Source organism: Dermatophagoides pteronyssinus, unplaced genomic scaffold (assembly GCF_027571235.1).
Source record: "Dermatophagoides pteronyssinus isolate colony J.1.1.1.1 unplaced genomic scaffold, Derpt_VIB-CSIC_2022.12 sq0002, whole genome shotgun sequence".
Taxonomy (NCBI): domain Eukaryota; kingdom Metazoa; phylum Arthropoda; class Arachnida; order Sarcoptiformes; family Pyroglyphidae; genus Dermatophagoides; species Dermatophagoides pteronyssinus.
The window spans coordinates 3,758,044-3,775,990 of NW_027461526.1; the positions used below are offsets into that span (position 1 = coordinate 3,758,044).

Sequence of the window (17,947 nt, forward strand, 5' to 3'; positions counted from 1 at the left end):
ATTATTATTATTATTATTTTCACTAGCATCATCATCATCATCATAAGTACACAGAATCGAATCTTTTTTTTTCTTGGTTTTTGTTTTGTTTGTTTGTTTTTTTTGGCCTGCTGAGACTCATAACACACACGCACTTAACACTTATCGACAATACATCCAAGATTGTTAAAGAATAAGAAGAAGAATGAAACTTTTTTTTTGAAACTATCATGTTCCATTAAAAAAAATAAATAGAAAAAAATCTACCTTTATAACAACAACAATAATAATAATAATAATAATATATTTTCAACAACAACAACAAAAAACTCTCAAAGATAATAAATGGTTATAAACTTGATAGAAATTCTGTAACGTGAAGAAAATAACTCTTGCCGCTGATAGTGTGGGTGGTTGTGGTGATTGTTGTTGTTGTTTTTTTTGTTATTATTATTCTATCAACACCCATCATCGAATGTAGAATATTATACTTAGGTTTTATTCGACTAGCAATAGATACCTAAACATTGAACAACAAGAAGAATATCCAAAACCCGAATAATAATAATGAAAATAAATAAATAAATAGAAAAATCTTTTGTTCCAAATTTGTTCCAACGGTGAGATGAAAAAAAAAGTAAACAACAACAACAACAAAAAGTTACAAACGGTCATTGTTGATGAAACATACATTGAAACTCAGATATTCATATATAAAGAAATGATAAAATTCATGTAAATAAATTTTTGATTCATTTCAATTGAAAATGTGTTTTGTTTTGTTCTGTTTTTAAAAAAAGTCCACAGAATAAAAGTCTGAAACAAACACTCTTTTTCATTATTTTCACCATATCATTGTTTTGAAAAAAACTCATTGTTACTTCATTATTATTATTTTTTCCATTATTTTGTTCCATATATTTGCCAAGTAATAACATTCATTAATCATTCTGGTGAAAATTATATATAACTATGTGACTAGATAATGATAACAACAAACAAAACAAAACAAAAAAGAATACATGATGATCATACATAAACACATTGGTCCTATAGGTATACAATGATGATGATGATGATAATGTACTAAAGAAAAACAGGATAATAAAAATTGAATGTGTAACGTTTTTTTTCTTTTCTTCCTTATTCTTTCAATATTCATTCATTCATTATGGTTTTTATGATATGTCAAAAAAGGCGAAGAGGTTTTGTCACAGTTTTTTTTGTTGTTGTTGTTGTTGTTATTGTTCACCTCATAAATGATAAACTATGTTGATTAAATGTACGGGCTGTGTGGTTTTGTTTATTATTTTTTTACATTGAATTTTCATCATAGGTATTGATCTGATATTCATGATTGCCGGGTGTTTTTTTTGAACAGGAACCTAAAGAATCAAAATGAAATAAAATGTTGTGTTGCGTTTTTTTTTGGGAAGAAAACAATCATTTCCGATTTGATCAACAGAAATAGAATTTGATGGTAACAACATAACCGATTAGAATTCATTTAGATTGCAAGATGTAACTGAAAATCAAAAAAAAACATTTTGTTTTTATTTTGTTCCAGGTTCAATTACCTTTAACATTCAAACTAATTGTTATAAAAAAAATCGATCAGAAATTGGAAATATAATGAATAACAATAATAATGAAAACATGCAAATTGAGAAAATTTTCAATAAATAACACCTGGGTTTCCAAGGCATTTTGTTTTTTGTTTTTTGGTCAATTGGTAAAACCAAAACAACATTAACGTTGACAACGGAACATACCATAACAAGAAAATTTTTATTTATCAATCAATTTATAAATCAACGACTAACTTGGTTTGCTTAACTTTTCAATTCATTTCAAAGTTGTTGATAGGAAAAATTGATTTAACATAAAGAAAATTTTTGAAAAATAAATCAAAGAAAAACATTGAAAATTTCTTGAAGATTTTTTCCTGCTTGAATATTCTTATGTAGATTCTGTCAAGTTTGTGTGTGTATGTATGTGTCATTTAAAAGCAGCAGCAACAACAACAAACATTCGTCTTAAGAATCGTGTTCAAATCCTCAAAAACTAAACAAACAAAAAAAAATGTGTTGTTCTTGTTCAACCTTTACATTTCTTACATTATTCATTTCATCGGTTATATTGTCTACGGTAGTTATTTGCTATTATGAAGGAGCCCGAATGCAAACATTTCTTAGGGAATTGGTCGATTCAATCTATTATAACGATGATTATTATGACGGAGATTATTCTTGAAATTTTTTTTTCATAATTTTCTTCTTTTTCCTTTGATATTTTTCAAAAAAAAAAAAAAAATCGATTGAAAAAACCAACAATTTACTTTATTTTTGTACACCAAAAACAAATTTTTTTTTCTTTAAAACTTCAAACCATAATGATAATAATAAAAATTGTTATTGCGTGCAATGAATCCCGATTTGATATGTACATTTTGCGTGTAATATATTAACAAATTCAGATTTTTTTTTGATCTTTTTTATCTTTTGCTCAACTATTTACCAACATTATTTTTTTTACTTCTGTTTCTCTGTTTATTTTTTTCATTTTTTCATTTTTATATAGATAATCGTTTCTGGTGTGTACATTTTTCAAAATGATCCACAAAAATTAATAATGAAGGAAAATTTTACTGGTAAATTATTTGCCATTATTAATATGGCCAGTGAACAATCATACAGCTATTTATTACGTTTATTAATGAATGATACAAATATTGATGATTATGATACACAAATGTTTGATCCATTAGACGAACCATCATCATTGGATGAATTGACCACTGAATTTGAATCAATTGAACCGGCAACAACAACAATGATGAATATTCGAACAAAAGTCAAAAATAAAAATAATAATAATAAACAGAAAAATAGATTGAAACCAAGAAAAAATGAATAAAATGATTGATCGATCAATCGATCATTTCGGGGGTATCCAATATCATAAATATTTGATAATATAAATCGATAGCTTAAAAAAAACAACAAAACAAAAGTTAAATAAAATTATCATAATTGTTCATTGTTTTTTTTTCTTCTTCTTCAATGAAATCACCCACGCATACTTGCACACTCACACGCATAATATCCAATAAATCAACGAACAATAATGACGATAATAATCAGAGCAAAACGACAAAACATATTACACAAATATATTTTCAACAACATAAATTCTTTTTATTTTTTTTCCATTTTGTAAAAAATAAAAATTGAAGAGAACGATGAGAAATTTTTTTTATTGTTCGGTTTTGCTTTGTTTTGTTTTCAATCAAAAAATAAGTCTGATTCAATTTGTTATTTACAGTGATGAAAAAATGAATTGTTGGTGGTGTTTGGTGATTGCGATGGTCATTATTTTTATTAAACAGGCTTCGATGACAAACTGTATGAATGACCGGTATTAAATTGTTGATGATTATGATGTGGGTGAGAAAAACTTGAATGATGTTTTTTTCGAAATTCATAATCTATTGAATGAAATATTTTTTTATTAGAAAAAAAATTGAATTGAATTGAAAAATTTCTGTATAGATACAATTACCTTGTATGGATGTTTCATTATATAGTGATGCTCCCGTGGGACGATCATGAAACAGGTATTGTGAACGATGATGTGAAATGGGCGCCAATTCCATATTATATTCGGCAATTGGCTGCCATGCAATAAAATCCTCTCTACATTTGATTAAACAACGAAACCATTCGTTTTGTTTATCATTGATCGATTCGAATGTGAATGTTATATCATTGTTGATTAGTTGGATCAAAGTTTGTTCTTGTTGGCTAATTTTTGTTTGATTACTGATCGGTATTATTATATCCGGCGAACGTTTACTAGCCGTATGTTTAAGATAGGCTGGCTCATCTTTCAATTCGGTTTTCATGTGCCATAGATTCAATTTAAATTTAGACAATACTGACCAGAACATTTCATTGGAATCGATCGATCTAACAATACCAGAATAATAATCTTTGAGCAAACATTCTGGTTGTACAGCTAAACGGCAACAAAAATGTCCAAACAAAGGTAATTGTAGATTTTTATCCAATTCTTCTTCAATATCTAGATCATATGTTTTGATTAGATCGGCCGAATCTTTTAAGTTCAATGTAGAACGAGCAATCAGGTAGAATTTTGGTCCACTTTATAAAATTTATCAAAAATTAAAAAAATAATTTAAAAGATCTATGTTAAACTTACGTTTCAGGATCAAAATCATCTTTATAATTGATCATTTTACGTCCAAAACTCCTGGACAATGAATTAGATATTTTATGCGTAATTTTTTTATGTGTAGATGCCATTGATAGATCATCATGTAGAATTCGTGCATAAATATATAGATCAAATGTAAAATTAGGTTCAACACAATTAAAATGAAATGTATCATCAAAGCATATATCGGTGGTATTACGATCTATATTCACCATAATCGTATCATAGATTTCAGTACCAATTTTGAGCAAACAAAATACAGCGAATCGACGATAATCGCCTTTGTTTTTAAAATAATCACTATCTTTCCATATCAATGGTATTCGAATGTCTGAATTATTTTAATCGTATTTATTAGTTACAACAATTGAATGAATCTGATAACAATTTTAACTTACCTGAAACTGATGCTTTAGCTTTAAAGACTGTATCGGTTCTAGAAAATCTTCATTTGAAAATGTTTGTAATAATTAGATGAATTCAAAGTTCAAACAATCGGAAATAATCAATCAATGTCATCAGTTGATTGATTAATGTGAATAAATTTAACTTACTTATGATTATTATTATTATTATTAATACGATGTTTACGTTTTTGAAGTTCTTTACGAAATTCCGCCAAACGCATATCGGATGTAAGCAAAGATTTAGCTGCCTCTAAACTTTGATTCATATGTTTACAAGCGGCCAATAATTTAGATGTGCCTTCACGCATTTTGATTTCCAGATCGATTTTCTGTTGTAAATCATATTCCTGTTCAAAAAAATGTCAAAAAAATATATATAAATAACAAACTTAATTTATTGATAACAACCAATTATTGGTTTTATTTATGGCAAAAATAATAATTTCAATTTTAATAAACAAAACAAAACAAAACAAAAAACTACATCGAAACACCGAAACAAACTGTATGGGCAACAATTTTTGGAGAACCGATTGAAAATCTTACATGATAATTATCGGCAATTTGGCGAAGAAAATAGGCACCATTATTAATTATACGAGATGATGGTGCCGATGGTGATGATGATGATAATGATCGACGATTTCGATGATATGATAATGATGTTAATCGAAGTGATGATGATGCAAAACGTGGTCTTTTAAAAAAAGATGATGTTGAATTTTTTCGAGCTGCTACCGATGATAATGACACTGATAATTTGGATGATGATGATGATGGACCATCACCACCACCAATAATAATTGGTTTATCCAAACGGTTACCCATATCTGTTATCTTTGTTATCACACTATTTTCTATAACAAATAATTCACATAATATTTGTCGCTTTCAAGATCAAATAAATTTTGAAAAGAATAAATTGCCCATAGATCTCATCGTTTGTTTTTTTTCAGATTAAATTTGACATTTGATTTGATATAACTTGTATAACACAATATTTCAAATGATGTAAACGATTTAAAAATTAAAAATGTTATCAATCTATGTGTCTCGATGTATGTGTTGTGTGTATGTACCAAATGAATCATTCATCCATATCGATTCTCTCATCATAACAATATTTTAAATCTACTTCAGTGCTATCAGTGTTGATACAATAAAACAACATCTCTTTTTATCTCCCTTGAAGCTATATCATTCGTTCAGGGTGTTTATCAAAAAAAAACATAACATTTATTTTTTCACATGAAAAAAAAATTCAAATTCACACAGCAGCACAATATGAATGAAACAAACAAAAACAAGTAGCTAGAGATAAATAATTCATCATTCATTTGAATAGTGGGGAAAAAATTAAACAACCATAACAAAACAAATGAATAACAAACAATCAACAAAAATCAATGATCTGGATGGTTGGTTGGGTTGGATGTTTTTCTTTACATTCTCATCATCACCAACAACAATCCAATGAGTTATACAAATAGATTTTTATTAAATGATGATAATGTAGTGGCGGCAATAAGAATTGTTGCTATTTTTTTCCAAAAAAAATTATCATCAATGATGTTAAGTGTAATAAAATTGAACACACACACATATAAATCCATCCAATTATGTTGCATCAGTATATCATCATCATTTAGTTTCAAAGAAAAAAAAAGAATGACTCAATCAACTAAACAAATTATGGATTTGGTCGTCCATTGACACACACACACACGGAGAGGGAGACAGATTGTAATAACACAAACAAATATTGATGAAAATAATATCCGCAAACAACAACGATTAATTGGAGAAATTATCGACGGACAGTATACACACACACAGAAATCAGCAAACAAACAAATTATTACAAAATTTCTTAAAGTTTTTGCAATATTTTTGTTTTTCGTTCGGTTTATTCCTATCATCAACATTCAGGCTAGAATTATTTTATATGAGCCATAATTATGGTTTCACTAAAGACAAATGAAAGAGAGCGTAGAGTGCATGAAGAGAATTGGCAATGTTTTATGTTTTTTTTTGTTGTTGTTGTTTAGTGTTGTCTGTCGCTTTCAACCACTTGATGGTAAATGTGGATGAATATAAAAATATTTCTTTCTTCACTAAAACATTGAGAACAAACAATTCATAATCAATGAAAATGAATTGAATGAGAATTTCGTTTAACAGACTGAATACATACATAGCCCCATAAAAAAACAAAGCAAAACAACAACAAAAAAACAGGAATTTCGAAGACAAAGCTTAAACTATGACCACCACCACCATAAAAAAAAATTGAAAAGATTTTTTCGCATTGAAGCTTCTTCTCGTTATTATTGTTGTTGTTCTTTTTGAACTTGTTGATAATGATCGTCTTTTTGAAAAACCAAGTGTGTATATCACTGAATTCAATGTGTGTATGTGTAGGTGTGTGCAGGTTCATTCATCAAAAAGAAAAAGATATTACATCATATAATATTTTTAAAAAAGAAATAGATTTTAATAATGTTATCATCATATTATACAATAACAGTGAAAAAAAAATTCAAATGGTAATGATGAATATTGGAAAAAATGGGCTAAATATTTGAATGGAAATATTTTCAAAGTTATCAAAGTTGATGATTTTTTTTTAGAAATAAAAAACGATCGTTCGATCGATTGATGGTCAATCATTGATGTTCAAGAATATAATGACTTTTTTTTATTTAAAAAAAAATCGATTCAATTTAATATGAATATCAAATGTCAGTATCTATATCAAGAAAAAAGGTGATCGAATCATTCATTCATTCATCCATCAATCAATCAATCAATCAATCAAAAATTGGCATTTCAATTGAATTAATGAACATACCACAAGATTTTTAAATGGATGGATAATTTCTGATTGATTGAAAGAAGCAAGAAATTGTATGTCAAAAAAAAGAAAAGAAAAACGATATGGAAATATAAAACGAAATATAAAAAGGTTCAATGCCTATAGGGATTTAATGTCATTCACTTATTGGTGATGATGATCATCATTATCATTAATGGAAAAATAGACATCAAAAATCCACATGATATTGAATGTCATTGTGTTTGTGTGTGTATGTGAACTAATTGCAATGAAAAATAAGTCTTTTTTTTGCACTAAAAAAAATTTGGCCCAAATAAAATGAAACACCTTGAAATCAACAATAAAAACTACGAAAAAATGTGAATAGATGTGTGAATGAAATAATCATCAAATTAAATATAGAAATGGATTATTATCGATTGGTTTAATGGATAATAATTGTTTTTATTCGCAAAAATGTGGCCACTATTATCAATAATAAAAACAATTATAATAATTGTGGACAAGGTTTTGGTGGTTCCTTTTCAAATATCAATCAATCAATTTGGAAAATTATTGTGAAGAAATTGAATTTTGAGAAATAAAAAATGCAATATCTGAAAATCATATCTGAAAACAGAGATACTAGATGGCGACGCTTTTGTCGAAAATATTAATTTTTCTTTGAACACATTTGAAAATCTTTTTTTTTCTTCATAACAAATTAATTCTCAAGATTAATTAATTGATTACAAAATTATTTGAAAATGTTTTAGAAACAAGAAAAAAAACAAACAAATAAATGAATGTATACTTACAATAGTATCAACATAGCAGAAGCTAGTTTTATCATCAACAATTGAGTAAATATAACGATGCATTTTTTGATTTGATTTTGATTTGTTAATTGTTGATTTAATAAATCGATATTCGAATCATAACAAACAGTAAAAAAAACCTTTAGGAATTGATGTTTATTTTGAACTAAAATAGTAACACCCAAAACAAAATAAAACAAACTTTTTGTTTGATCATCAACAAATACAGTCAGTCAATTTTTGTTATTATTATTGTTGTTATTGAATTTGTATTGATCAATTGATTGATTAATAATTGTTGTTTTCTTTAGCTGTATGGCTGTTGATGATGATGATAATGATTATTATTGTTTGATTTTGATTTTGATGTGTGTTGCTGGTGATGATGATGATGATGACGATGGTAAACAATTTAAATTTAAAGTTTAAAGTAAAAAAAAATAATGTTTTTTTTTTCTAAGAAAATGTCAATAAAGTAAAATTTTTCTCTGAAACATGGATTCATTCGAATCAAACGAAGGACCCGATCTGTGCTGTTGACCTGTGTGAATAAAGCAAAAGGTCAAAACTTTGGGTCAAAATTTTTTTTTTTTGCTTTCGATAGGCACGATAATTGTCACTTTTGATATATATTTTTCTTCCAATGAAGACACCAAGAGAAACAGAAAAAAAACCTGTTACAAGCAAAAAAAAAAAAAAAATATCGACACAAAATAAACGAAAGCAACAGAAAGATGATCAGCAATGATTTTTTTTCTGAATTCAATGAATTTCATGGAAAAAATAACCAGTAATTATTTTTTTGAATTTATTTATGCTCGACAATAAAAGAATCCTTAAATGGTTGTCGATTTTGGTTTGGTTGTCATTTCGATGATAATAATGATGATGATGGCGGTGAAAAAAAATGGAAATTTGAATCAAATTAAGCAGAGGGAAAAAAATGTATTGTAAACGACTTGTAACAAAAACAATGTTTGTTGAAAATTTGTTTCAAAAAAACAACCAATGAATAGGTGCATATTAACATTTTTTTTTGTTTTGTTGAAAAGAAAATTTTTCACTTTATCCGCTGTTGTTATTCCGAATAAAATCATTATATATGGATGGATAGATTTATGGTTTTTTTTCATTCAACATTTAACAAAAAAAATCGAGAAGGTCATCATCATCATCATAATCATAATGAACAAATGAAGGTAGATTTTTTGTTTTCTACATTAAATATTAAAAATAATTTTCCTTTTATATAAAATAAATGAACTTAATGAATGAATCTTTAATAATGTAGTCGACAAAAGAAGCAAATAAGAAGAAAAAAATCCCAATTGAATGGTTAATGAAATCAAAAGAAGAAAAAAAATGATAATTCCAATAAATCAAATAACACAGAGTGGCAAAGAAAGAGAGAAAGTATATGAAGATAATTATAAATTTTAGCTGGTATGGTTGATGATGATGATGATGATGATGATTATATTAAAAAATAAATTGAATAAATCAATGGATTCAATACGCCCATTCATACATTCATCACTTTTGTTTTACAATATGTTTTACCAGAGATGTGTATTGCTTGTGAATAAAGTGAATTAAGACAAAAAATAAACTGGTTAAAAAAACATGTACATTATTTTTCAAATGTAAACTTCGGGGGTTAAGAAAATGTTTTGTAGCAAAACAAAAACAAACAAAAAAAATCAAATCAACGAAATTTTGGAAAAAATTTCGTATCCACAATTAACAAATGGTTGTGATTTTTTTTACTTGTTTTCTGGTTAAAATTGTTGTTCGATGTTTGGTGAGGATAACAACAAAATTACAAAGTGATGACGATTATACCATTATCATCAATATAGCACCGATTAGTTGTGGTTTTATTGGAATTGACAAACAAAACAAAAAACAAAAAACAAATAGTAAACGTAGTTGTGTTTCGATTGATTTGTTTTTTATTTATTATTTTGTTCAAATGACAATGATCAAAAAAAAAAAATCAATCCAATGACAAAATGAATTGGGAGAAATAAAATAAAAAAACATTCATATGATATTTCGTATATTTTGGCTTGATGTATTTAATGGTTAATAGTGGTGTTGGCGGCGGTGATGATGGTGGCTGATTGAAAAACATATTATATATAACGGGATACGATTACTTCACAACAACATTTGACAACATTGACAATAATAACAACAACCACTAAATAACATACTATTCATTTATCATCAACCGGAGAAAAATAAATATTTAAAAAATAAACAGGTGTCAAATATAATCATTTCGTTGTTTGCTTCGATTGTGATCCATTTTTTTTTGGATTGTATAGCCAAAGGTTGATGAAATTTCCTATTTAAAAAAAAATGGATAGTTTGCTGTCTGTTTTTTTTGTTGTATTTGAAAGGATAATGGTGATGATTTGACGCCCTTGTTGTTCATCATCATTTGTAACCAGAGAAAAATAATAATAATAATAAAATTGTTACCATGGATCATCATCATCATCGAATGATATCTACATCCATCTAAGATACAAATTTAGACATCTTCATCTTCTTTTTATTTTAAAAAAAATGTTATGCTTTTAGGTGAAATCATCATTTTCATCATCATTGTTAATACAGGAAAAAAATTGCCATTTTTGAAAAAGAATATGATGTGTCATTGTGTTTAGGATGTTGATGATATTAACGTGATTGAATAATAATAACTAATAAAGGATGCCAAACAAGGATGAATAAATAAAATAAAAGATTTTGGATTGAATAACAAAAAAAATGAAATGGAATGAAATTTACAACCAAATAAGAATATAATTAAATAGACATTCGTTAAATGTATTTTAGCATTTTTTTTCATGATTTCAATGACAACCTCGTTCATTATCATCATCATCATCATCATTATCTATGACATCAATTCTATTACAATTTTAGACAATTTTTTCTTTCCTCTTATTCATTCATTAAATTTTTTTTCCAAAGAAAACCATTCTATACTCGTAAAAGAAATAAAATTTTATAAACCCATAAAACCGACTAGTTTGATTGACATTATCAGATAGTGATTTCAACGAAAAAAAACAACCCAATTGCATCATTCAAAAAAACAATCTCATATTGATAGTTTAATTAGATCAATCAATATTATTTGACAGTTTGGAAAAATTTTTTTTAATTAAACAAAATTAAAAACAAAAACATTACCTGTTGTCGTTTACTATAACGTATTGATGTACGAAACGATGGTATTGGATGCTCTGTTCGTCTGGTTTGGTTGGTGGATGATAAATCATGTCGAATCGACGAACGATGAAACGAACGAAATTGATTAAATTGTCGACGATTTTTAAATTTTACAATCATATTACTATTAGATGTTCTATTCATTTTGTTTGAATTTTTTCTTTCTGATTAAAAATTGCAAAATTTTTAAATTTTTCAACAAAAAAAAAGACACCGAAAGATTCGATAATAGACAAAAAAAACTTGTTTGACCGTTGGGAAAAAAAATACTTTTTATTCGACGGTTTGGATCATGGATTCGATTGACGCATGCGCAATTCGATTTTATTATCAGTATTATTTTTGCACAATTTGGTTTTTTAAAAAAAGAATAAAATTTTTTCATTAGATTAAAAAATAGATAGAATGTAAATAGAATATGCTGATTACATGATATTACATTGTTGTTGTTGTTGTTGTTGTTGTCCATCATCCGGATTATTCATTGCATTCAAATGATCATTAAACATCATATCAGTATTACCAGATACTAAAGCCGATGGTGGTGTTCCAAACGATTGCATTGTTTGCATTAATGATAATATTCGATTAAAACGTATCGATTTCATTTCATCATTATTTGTTTCTTTATCATTATCATCATTTTCAAATTCTTCACAAATTTTTCGTATAATTTTCAATTGACTTTCATAACGACAATAATCATCTTTTGATAATGTTGATTGATTTTCGGCAAGATATGCAGGATACTAAAATTCGAATAGAATGTTAAATGAAAAACAAAAATCACTCATTTGATAATTACCTTTGATTTGAGTTCAGATAATGTTGGATAAAGAAAATCTTTCGAAAGTAAATTTTCCATAATGTTCGACATAAGTGGCATTATTTTATTCAATTCAAACATATTATCTTTAATGTTTTCATCATTGTCACCGGTTTCACCTGATGATGATACAGCTAGATTGGTCATTATTTTAGCCATTTCATCATCGGAAAAGATAGATTGATCTTTGGATATTGATTGCGCTTTTTCCGATATCACTTTCAATGATGATAACAATGATTCGTGTAAATCTTTGTCCACTTATAGTAATAAAATTACAATCAATTTGCATTATTTAAAAAAAACAACGTTACAAACCTGGTTGATTACAAGATTTAGCCAATTTGGACCAATTTTCTTTAAGTTCATCATCCGATCCATATAATGACAAAAATGGTGATGTTGTTTCAGAATCATTTACATTCGAACCATCAATCGAATGTGTTTGTTCCGATAGATTTTCATCACAAAAATTCATATCATTTTTGTTTGATGATTCATTTTTGTTATAAATTTTACAGAAATCATTAAATGTGTCTGTAGAATAAATATTAGAATATATGAAATATGTCCCCGAAATGAATAAAACTTACTGTTAAGTAAACTACCAAGTTCATCCTCATTAATATCATTATCATTATCATTTTTACTAGGATTTTCACTCATTTTGTTTCGATTCAATTCAATTTAACTTTTTTTTTCCTTTTATAAATAATGATGATGATGATGATAAATCAATTCAACAAAACAACAAAGAAAAACAAAAAATTTTCAACGAAACAAAACAATGATGAAGAAAGTTTGAGTAGCTCAAAAAAACTTGAAATTGAAGAATCAACATAAGAAAACAATTCATTTGCAATGATAATGACATTTTTACAATGTATATGTGTGTGTGTGTGTGTTTTGGTGGTATTGGCTGGCTACATGCAACAAGTGGCCGCTATACTGAAGAAATATATTTGATGAAGAAAAGATGAAAAACAAGTATTTGTCATCATCTTTTTGCGTGGCCCTTATTGATATTTAAATTTACTATAAATTTAATCAAAAATTTTTTAATATTTGGAAACAAAAATGGAAATTAATATTTACAAAAAATAATAAAATCAATAATAGATACACTGGGGGTTTAAATATAAATGGTTTTGAGATCATCTCATCAAGAATAATGGCTGCATAATAATTATTATTAAGCATCGTAATTTTAATCACGTTTTTCATGTTGATCATCTTGTTCATCTTGATCGGTCAGATCATCATCACGAGCATCAAGAAAATCTGAACAACATGTCATATAAACAATAATGGCCAAAAAAGAACTGGGTAAACCAAGTAATAATAATGTAAGTACCGGATTTCCTTGATACATTGTCAATATTGTTGTAAGCGTATCGAAAAATAAACGAATAATTCGATGAATATAACTATCGCCACCATAATACTGTTTGAGAGAAAAATTTAAAATATTTCAATTAGTAAGATAAGTAAATTTCAATTAAATACAAAATCTTATCAAAAAGTTCAGTGTTAAAAAGCTCATACATATTATTAGTACATCAAATATGTTCAGAAGTGGTTTCAAATGATTCATCATTCAAAAAAAAATTATATTTAAAAAATTTAGTAGAAAAAAAACTTACAATCAAAGTTTCGGATTCATTTATGATTTGATCTAAAAATTTCAAAATGTTTGCACGAATTGTTTGATAAGTGTCGCCAATTTCTTCAAAATTATCACTTAACAAATAATATTTTAATGTTGTTGAATTTAATATCAAAAGATTAGGTATTGGATGTATGGTACGAATAGCCAATGAATTCATTGTAATCAAATCGGATGAATAGCCAAAAAGAAAATGATCTTCTTTATTCGAATATTCATTCGCAATTGATTCCATTATATTTTTGAATGCTACATTTTTCTGACCAATTAATTTACCATTAGATCGATGTTCTTCCACAATTGATATGGCTAATAATTTATCTGTAATGAGATATATAGAATAGAATTACAATCAACAATGGTGACAATATGAATCGATTATAAAGATAAAAATTGACAAAGATCAGTGTTAAAAAGCTCGAATAAAATGATCAATCATGAATCGGCTCAGTTTCGGGATAAGTTGTGTTCATCATGATAATACACAGCAAATTGTTATAATTATATTACGAAAAATACTTACGACTACTCAAGGCCATGTGTAAATTTGTACTGGTGAAACGAGTAAAATGAGGAAATCGATGTCGCCGTATCCAAGCGGCAAGATCACCATTTGTTTGATAATCTTTTAAATTTTTAGAATGATTATTTTAAAATTCGTTATGAATGAAAATAACATACCGAATTTGGCATAAACATTTTTTGATTTTAATGCATAAATTCCCGGTTGAAAATCCTGGCATAACATTAATGATCGGAAAAACCAATCATGTGGTTGAAATTTGGCTGCCAATCGTGTAAAATTACCATCAGCTTCAGGACCAAAATTAATAAAAATTACACGACGACCATCCTGAACAAGATCATTAAGTTGATCACAACTGGACAAATACCGGATCGGTGGTCCATGTACGCGTAATGCAAAATCAATTATATCATCGCGGGTTCTTTCACCTTTGAATTCAATTTGCTTTTGGGAATTGATATACAAAATGGTAGGAAAGCCACGAATTGTAAAATGACTAGCTGCTGTTAAGTATTTGGTACAATCTACACGACCCACCACAATATTGGCATCCAAATTGTGCAACTGTTGGGCAACTTGGGCCCATACTGGCTCTGTAATTCGATTGAAACATGAATTACAAAAAGTTTAAAAAACACGTGCCATGCGACAAAATACAGGCACAGGAAAATGACTTGGCCGCTAGACGACGCTATATATCGTTATGGAAAATCAAAAAAAAACTCACCCAAATCTTGACAATGATGACACCAAGGAGCATAAAATTTGATCAAAAATGATCGTTTATCATTGGGATAAACTTCAACAAGTCGATCATTCATTTCAATCACTCGACTTGCATGAACCGATTGAATATTTGACCATAATAATGATTGTTGAAAAGGGCCCAAAAAGATTAACCAAAAGCCAATTGGCATTGTGCAATGAACATTTTTCCATTTGAAAACCGTAATCATTATTCGATTAATAAGACACGATATTGGATTCATATTTGTTTTCGGTTACAATTGATTTCGAATGGAAATAATTCTGTTTTGATTAAAGTAAATGCGAATAATAGCTATTGATTTATGACATTAGTAGACATGATTATGAATTCATGGAATAATTTTTTATTAACTACTTTTAAATTGACTTTTTAAAAAATGGACTAAAGAACAAAAGCCAATCGAATTGTGTTTGATAAATACAAGTTATTGGATTATTCGGCTTATGGCTCATCCATACAGAATAATACAAGGAACATTCTGATTCTTTATTTAATAAAGTTATATAACTCGTCATACAATGACGACTATTTGGACAGCAATCGGAACACCCTAACATTAATGCGAATGAACAACGTGGTTCGATTCTGGTATTTTTACAAGGCAAATATTAATGCTGTTTTATCCGTATTTTTTTAAAATTGTATTTAAAGAATTCAAAAAATGGGTAGCCTAACTGAAAAATTATTACAGTTACCAGATTCGACTGAAGATCAATGCAAGCAGGATGAAGACTTTGTCGATCCATGGACTGTAACCTGTTCTAGTCAATCTGGACCAGACTATGATAAACTTATTGGTTTGTTTTTATAGCAACCTTTTTATTATTTCATTGTTTTAATTGAAAAATAAGCTCGTTTTGGTTCTGCAAGGGTTACCGATGATTTACTGAAAAGATTTGAAGCTGCATTACCAGCAGGCGCTAAGTTACATCGTTTTCTTCGTCGTGGAATATTTTTCTCTCATCGAGATATAGAGCCGATATTGAATAAAATTGAGAAAGGCGAAAAATTTTTCTTGTACACTGGGCGTGGACCATCATCAGCATCATTACATGTTGGGCACTTGATTCCATTCATTTTCACAAAATGGCTGCAGGATACATTCGATGTTCCATTGGTCATCCAGTTGACAGATGATGAAAAATATTTATGGCGCGGTTTGAAATTGGATGCTATAAAAAGGTGCGCACGCGAAAATATCAAAGACATTATTGCATGTGGTTTCGATGTGGAAAAAACATTCATTTTTACTGATACCGATTATATTTCGTAAGTAATGACAATGTTATTTAATTGTTGTTGAACTCAATTGTTTTTAACTGTTTCTAGTAAATCTCAAGCATTTTACGAGAATATTCTGAAAATTCAACGATTAGTCACATTCAATCAGGTGAAAGGAATATTTGGATTTGGTGATTCGGATTGCATTGGAAAAATTGCCTTTCCAGCTATACAAGCTGCTCCGTCATTTTCGACATCATTTCCACAGATATTTGGCACTAGTTCTAAATGTCAATTGTGTCTGATTCCTTGCGCGATTGATCAAGATCCATATTTTCGAATGACTCGTGATGTAGCTCCTAAACTGAAATATCCAAAACCATCATTATTACATTCGACATTTTTGCCAGCATTGGGTGGTGCGATGACAAAAATGTCGGCATCCGATGATAATAATTCAATTTTCCTCCTTGATTCAGCCAATCAGATCAAAAACAAAATTAACAAATATGCATTCAGTGGCGGCGGTGGGACTATCGAAGAACATCGTGAAAAAGGTGGGAATTGTGATGTTGATGTTTCTTATCAATATCTACGATATTTTCTTGATGATGATGATCGTCTCGAACAAATTCATCGCGATTATAGTTCGGGACAAATGTTGACTGGAGAGATTAAAAAAGAAATAATAACCGTACTACAGGATCTAGTGATTAAGCATCAACAAGCAAGAAAAGAAATTACCGACGAAATGGTCGATCGTTTCATGACACCTAGATCATTGAATTTTACTTTAAACACAACAAAATGAAAAATTAAAAAAAAAATTTATTTAAATTGAAAAAAAAATCAAAATGAGCAATAATTGAGTTAATATTTCGAAATGTATAATAATTAATCGGTCAACGATAATATCCACCAATTAATCCTCCATATATTTTACCATATCCATTTCCATGTTTTTGATCATAACCATAATGATCATAATATGTTGGATAATATGATAGTTTTGAATAATATCGAGGATGATATTTAGGTGAATATGAACTGTAGTATGGTGTTGGAACAGATTTATAATAAATTGGATGAGAATATCGAGAATATCTGTAACCACCACCAAGGCCAAATCCACCATAACCACTTTGATAAGGAATGGCTATCACTACCATAGTGGTGTAAAGAATTAAACAAATAACAAATATTACCTGTAAAACAAAAGACGAAGGGTTATTCTTGTAACACTTATATTGAATGAGTTTTTTTATAACTAACCAACTTGGAAGACATTTTTTTTGATTAGTTGTTTTATTTTTGGTTTGAATAATGTCGAGGCACTTTATTCGAATACAAAATATTGATTGTATCTCTTGTGTGATCGGAGGACATTGTTTTTATATGCCTGTACTTTGAAGGCTAATGGTTGAGAACAAAAAAAAAG

The 17,947-nt window shown here is 28.0% G+C and overlaps 6 protein-coding genes and 1 long non-coding RNA gene across 11 annotated transcripts; 3 read left to right on the forward strand and 4 right to left on the reverse strand.

Moving 5' to 3' along the window:
- The first annotated feature begins 1,819 nt into the window (after positions 1–1,819).
- Positions 1,820–3,416, forward strand: LOC142646208 (uncharacterized). Of its 2 annotated transcripts, none has more exons than XM_075824471.1 (2): positions 1,820–2,434; positions 2,560–3,416. In XM_075824471.1, exons 1-2 carry the CDS (start codon positions 2,372–2,374, stop codon positions 2,893–2,895), a joined length of 399 nt encoding a protein of 132 aa, XP_075680586.1. In that variant the 5' UTR covers positions 1,820–2,371; the 3' UTR covers positions 2,896–3,416. The 2 variants fall into 2 exon arrangements, with proteins under 2 accessions (XP_075680586.1, XP_075680585.1); XM_075824470.1 differs by having other exon boundaries at positions 1,820–2,127.
- Positions 3,155–11,719, reverse strand: LOC113789337 (rhotekin-2-like). Of its 3 annotated transcripts, none has more exons than XM_075824464.1 (6): positions 11,463–11,719; positions 4,770–4,969; positions 4,614–4,660; positions 4,201–4,546; positions 3,541–4,142; positions 3,155–3,466 (listed from the first exon to the last, which is right to left on the reverse strand). In XM_075824464.1, the coding sequence occupies exons 1-6, from the start codon at positions 11,643–11,645 to the stop codon at positions 3,360–3,362; spliced, it is 1,485 nt and encodes a 494-aa protein (XP_075680579.1). In that variant the 5' UTR covers positions 11,646–11,719; the 3' UTR covers positions 3,155–3,359. The 3 variants fall into 3 exon arrangements, with proteins under 3 accessions (XP_075680579.1, XP_027195787.1, XP_027195036.1); XM_027339986.2 differs by lacking the exon at positions 11,463–11,719 and adding an exon at positions 8,256–8,394; XM_027339235.2 differs by lacking the exon at positions 11,463–11,719 and adding an exon at positions 5,169–5,450.
- On the forward strand, positions 8,548–10,003 carry LOC142646210 (uncharacterized). Its single transcript, XR_012847180.1, has 3 exons — positions 8,548–8,658; positions 8,717–9,454; positions 9,547–10,003. It is a non-coding gene; the product is annotated as an uncharacterized LOC142646210 (long non-coding RNA).
- Positions 11,720–11,744: 25 nt separating the features above from the next.
- On the reverse strand, positions 11,745–13,224 carry Pex19 (peroxisomal biogenesis factor 19). The gene is made up of 4 exons (XM_027343323.2): positions 12,921–13,224; positions 12,646–12,864; positions 12,307–12,587; positions 11,745–12,250 (listed from the first exon to the last, which is right to left on the reverse strand). The coding sequence occupies exons 1-4, from the start codon at positions 12,991–12,993 to the stop codon at positions 11,927–11,929; spliced, it is 897 nt and encodes a 298-aa protein (XP_027199124.2). The 5' UTR covers positions 12,994–13,224; the 3' UTR covers positions 11,745–11,926.
- Positions 13,225–13,445: 221 nt separating this feature from the next.
- On the reverse strand, positions 13,446–15,652 carry Tmx3 (Thioredoxin-related transmembrane protein 3). The gene is made up of 5 exons (XM_027341098.2): positions 15,247–15,652; positions 14,675–15,112; positions 14,517–14,618; positions 13,971–14,314; positions 13,446–13,771 (listed from the first exon to the last, which is right to left on the reverse strand). Exons 1-5 carry the CDS (start codon positions 15,506–15,508, stop codon positions 13,535–13,537), a joined length of 1,383 nt encoding a protein of 460 aa, XP_027196899.2. The 5' UTR covers positions 15,509–15,652; the 3' UTR covers positions 13,446–13,534.
- A 91-nt stretch (positions 15,653–15,743) lies between these two features.
- TrpRS (Tryptophanyl-tRNA synthetase) lies at positions 15,744–17,364 on the forward strand. Of its 2 annotated transcripts, none has more exons than XM_027342228.2 (4): positions 15,744–15,876; positions 15,940–16,085; positions 16,140–16,557; positions 16,618–17,364. In XM_027342228.2, exons 2-4 carry the CDS (start codon positions 15,950–15,952, stop codon positions 17,318–17,320), a joined length of 1,257 nt encoding a protein of 418 aa, XP_027198029.2. In that variant the 5' UTR covers positions 15,744–15,876; positions 15,940–15,949; the 3' UTR covers positions 17,321–17,364. The 2 variants fall into 2 exon arrangements, with proteins under 2 accessions (XP_027198029.2, XP_075680584.1); XM_075824469.1 differs by having other exon boundaries at positions 15,761–15,889.
- On the reverse strand, positions 17,318–17,921 carry LOC113794989 (uncharacterized). Its single transcript, XM_027345529.2, has 2 exons — positions 17,782–17,921; positions 17,318–17,714 (listed from the first exon to the last, which is right to left on the reverse strand). Exons 1-2 carry the CDS (start codon positions 17,794–17,796, stop codon positions 17,412–17,414), a joined length of 318 nt encoding a protein of 105 aa, XP_027201330.1. The 5' UTR covers positions 17,797–17,921; the 3' UTR covers positions 17,318–17,411.
- Positions 17,922–17,947: the final 26 nt, after the last annotated feature.

Coding starts and splice junctions, on each gene's coding strand:
- LOC142646208 (XM_075824470.1), top strand. CDS start 2,062: ATGTGTTGTTCTTGTTCAACCTTTACATTTCTTACATTATTCATTTCA. Junction 2,128..2,559: donor CATCGGTTATATTGTCTACG/GTAGTTATTTGC, acceptor ATTTTTATATAG/ATAATCGTTTCTGGTGTGTA.
- LOC113789337 (XM_027339235.2), bottom strand. CDS start 5,450: ATGGGTAACCGTTTGGATAAACCAATTATTATTGGTGGTGGTGATGGT. Junction 4,661..4,769: donor AATAATAATAATAATCATAA/GTAAGTTAAATT, acceptor TTTCAAATGAAG/ATTTTCTAGAACCGATACAG. Junction 4,547..4,613: donor AGCTAAAGCATCAGTTTCAG/GTAAGTTAAAAT, acceptor AAAATAATTCAG/ACATTCGAATACCATTGATA.
- Pex19 (XM_027343323.2), bottom strand. CDS start 12,993: ATGAGTGAAAATCCTAGTAAAAATGATAATGATAATGATATTAATGAG. Junction 12,588..12,645: donor TAAATCTTGTAATCAACCAG/GTTTGTAACGTT, acceptor TATTACTATAAG/TGGACAAAGATTTACACGAA. Junction 12,251..12,306: donor TATCTGAACTCAAATCAAAG/GTAATTATCAAA, acceptor TTCGAATTTTAG/TATCCTGCATATCTTGCCGA.
- Tmx3 (XM_027341098.2), bottom strand. CDS start 15,508: ATGAATCCAATATCGTGTCTTATTAATCGAATAATGATTACGGTTTTC. Junction 14,619..14,674: donor AAATGTTTATGCCAAATTCG/GTATGTTATTTT, acceptor AAAATTTAAAAG/ATTATCAAACAAATGGTGAT. Junction 14,315..14,516: donor ACACATGGCCTTGAGTAGTC/GTAAGTATTTTT, acceptor ATCTCATTACAG/ATAAATTATTAGCCATATCA.
- TrpRS (XM_027342228.2), top strand. CDS start 15,950: ATGGGTAGCCTAACTGAAAAATTATTACAGTTACCAGATTCGACTGAA. Junction 16,086..16,139: donor AGACTATGATAAACTTATTG/GTTTGTTTTTAT, acceptor TTGAAAAATAAG/CTCGTTTTGGTTCTGCAAGG. Junction 16,558..16,617: donor ACTGATACCGATTATATTTC/GTAAGTAATGAC, acceptor AACTGTTTCTAG/TAAATCTCAAGCATTTTACG.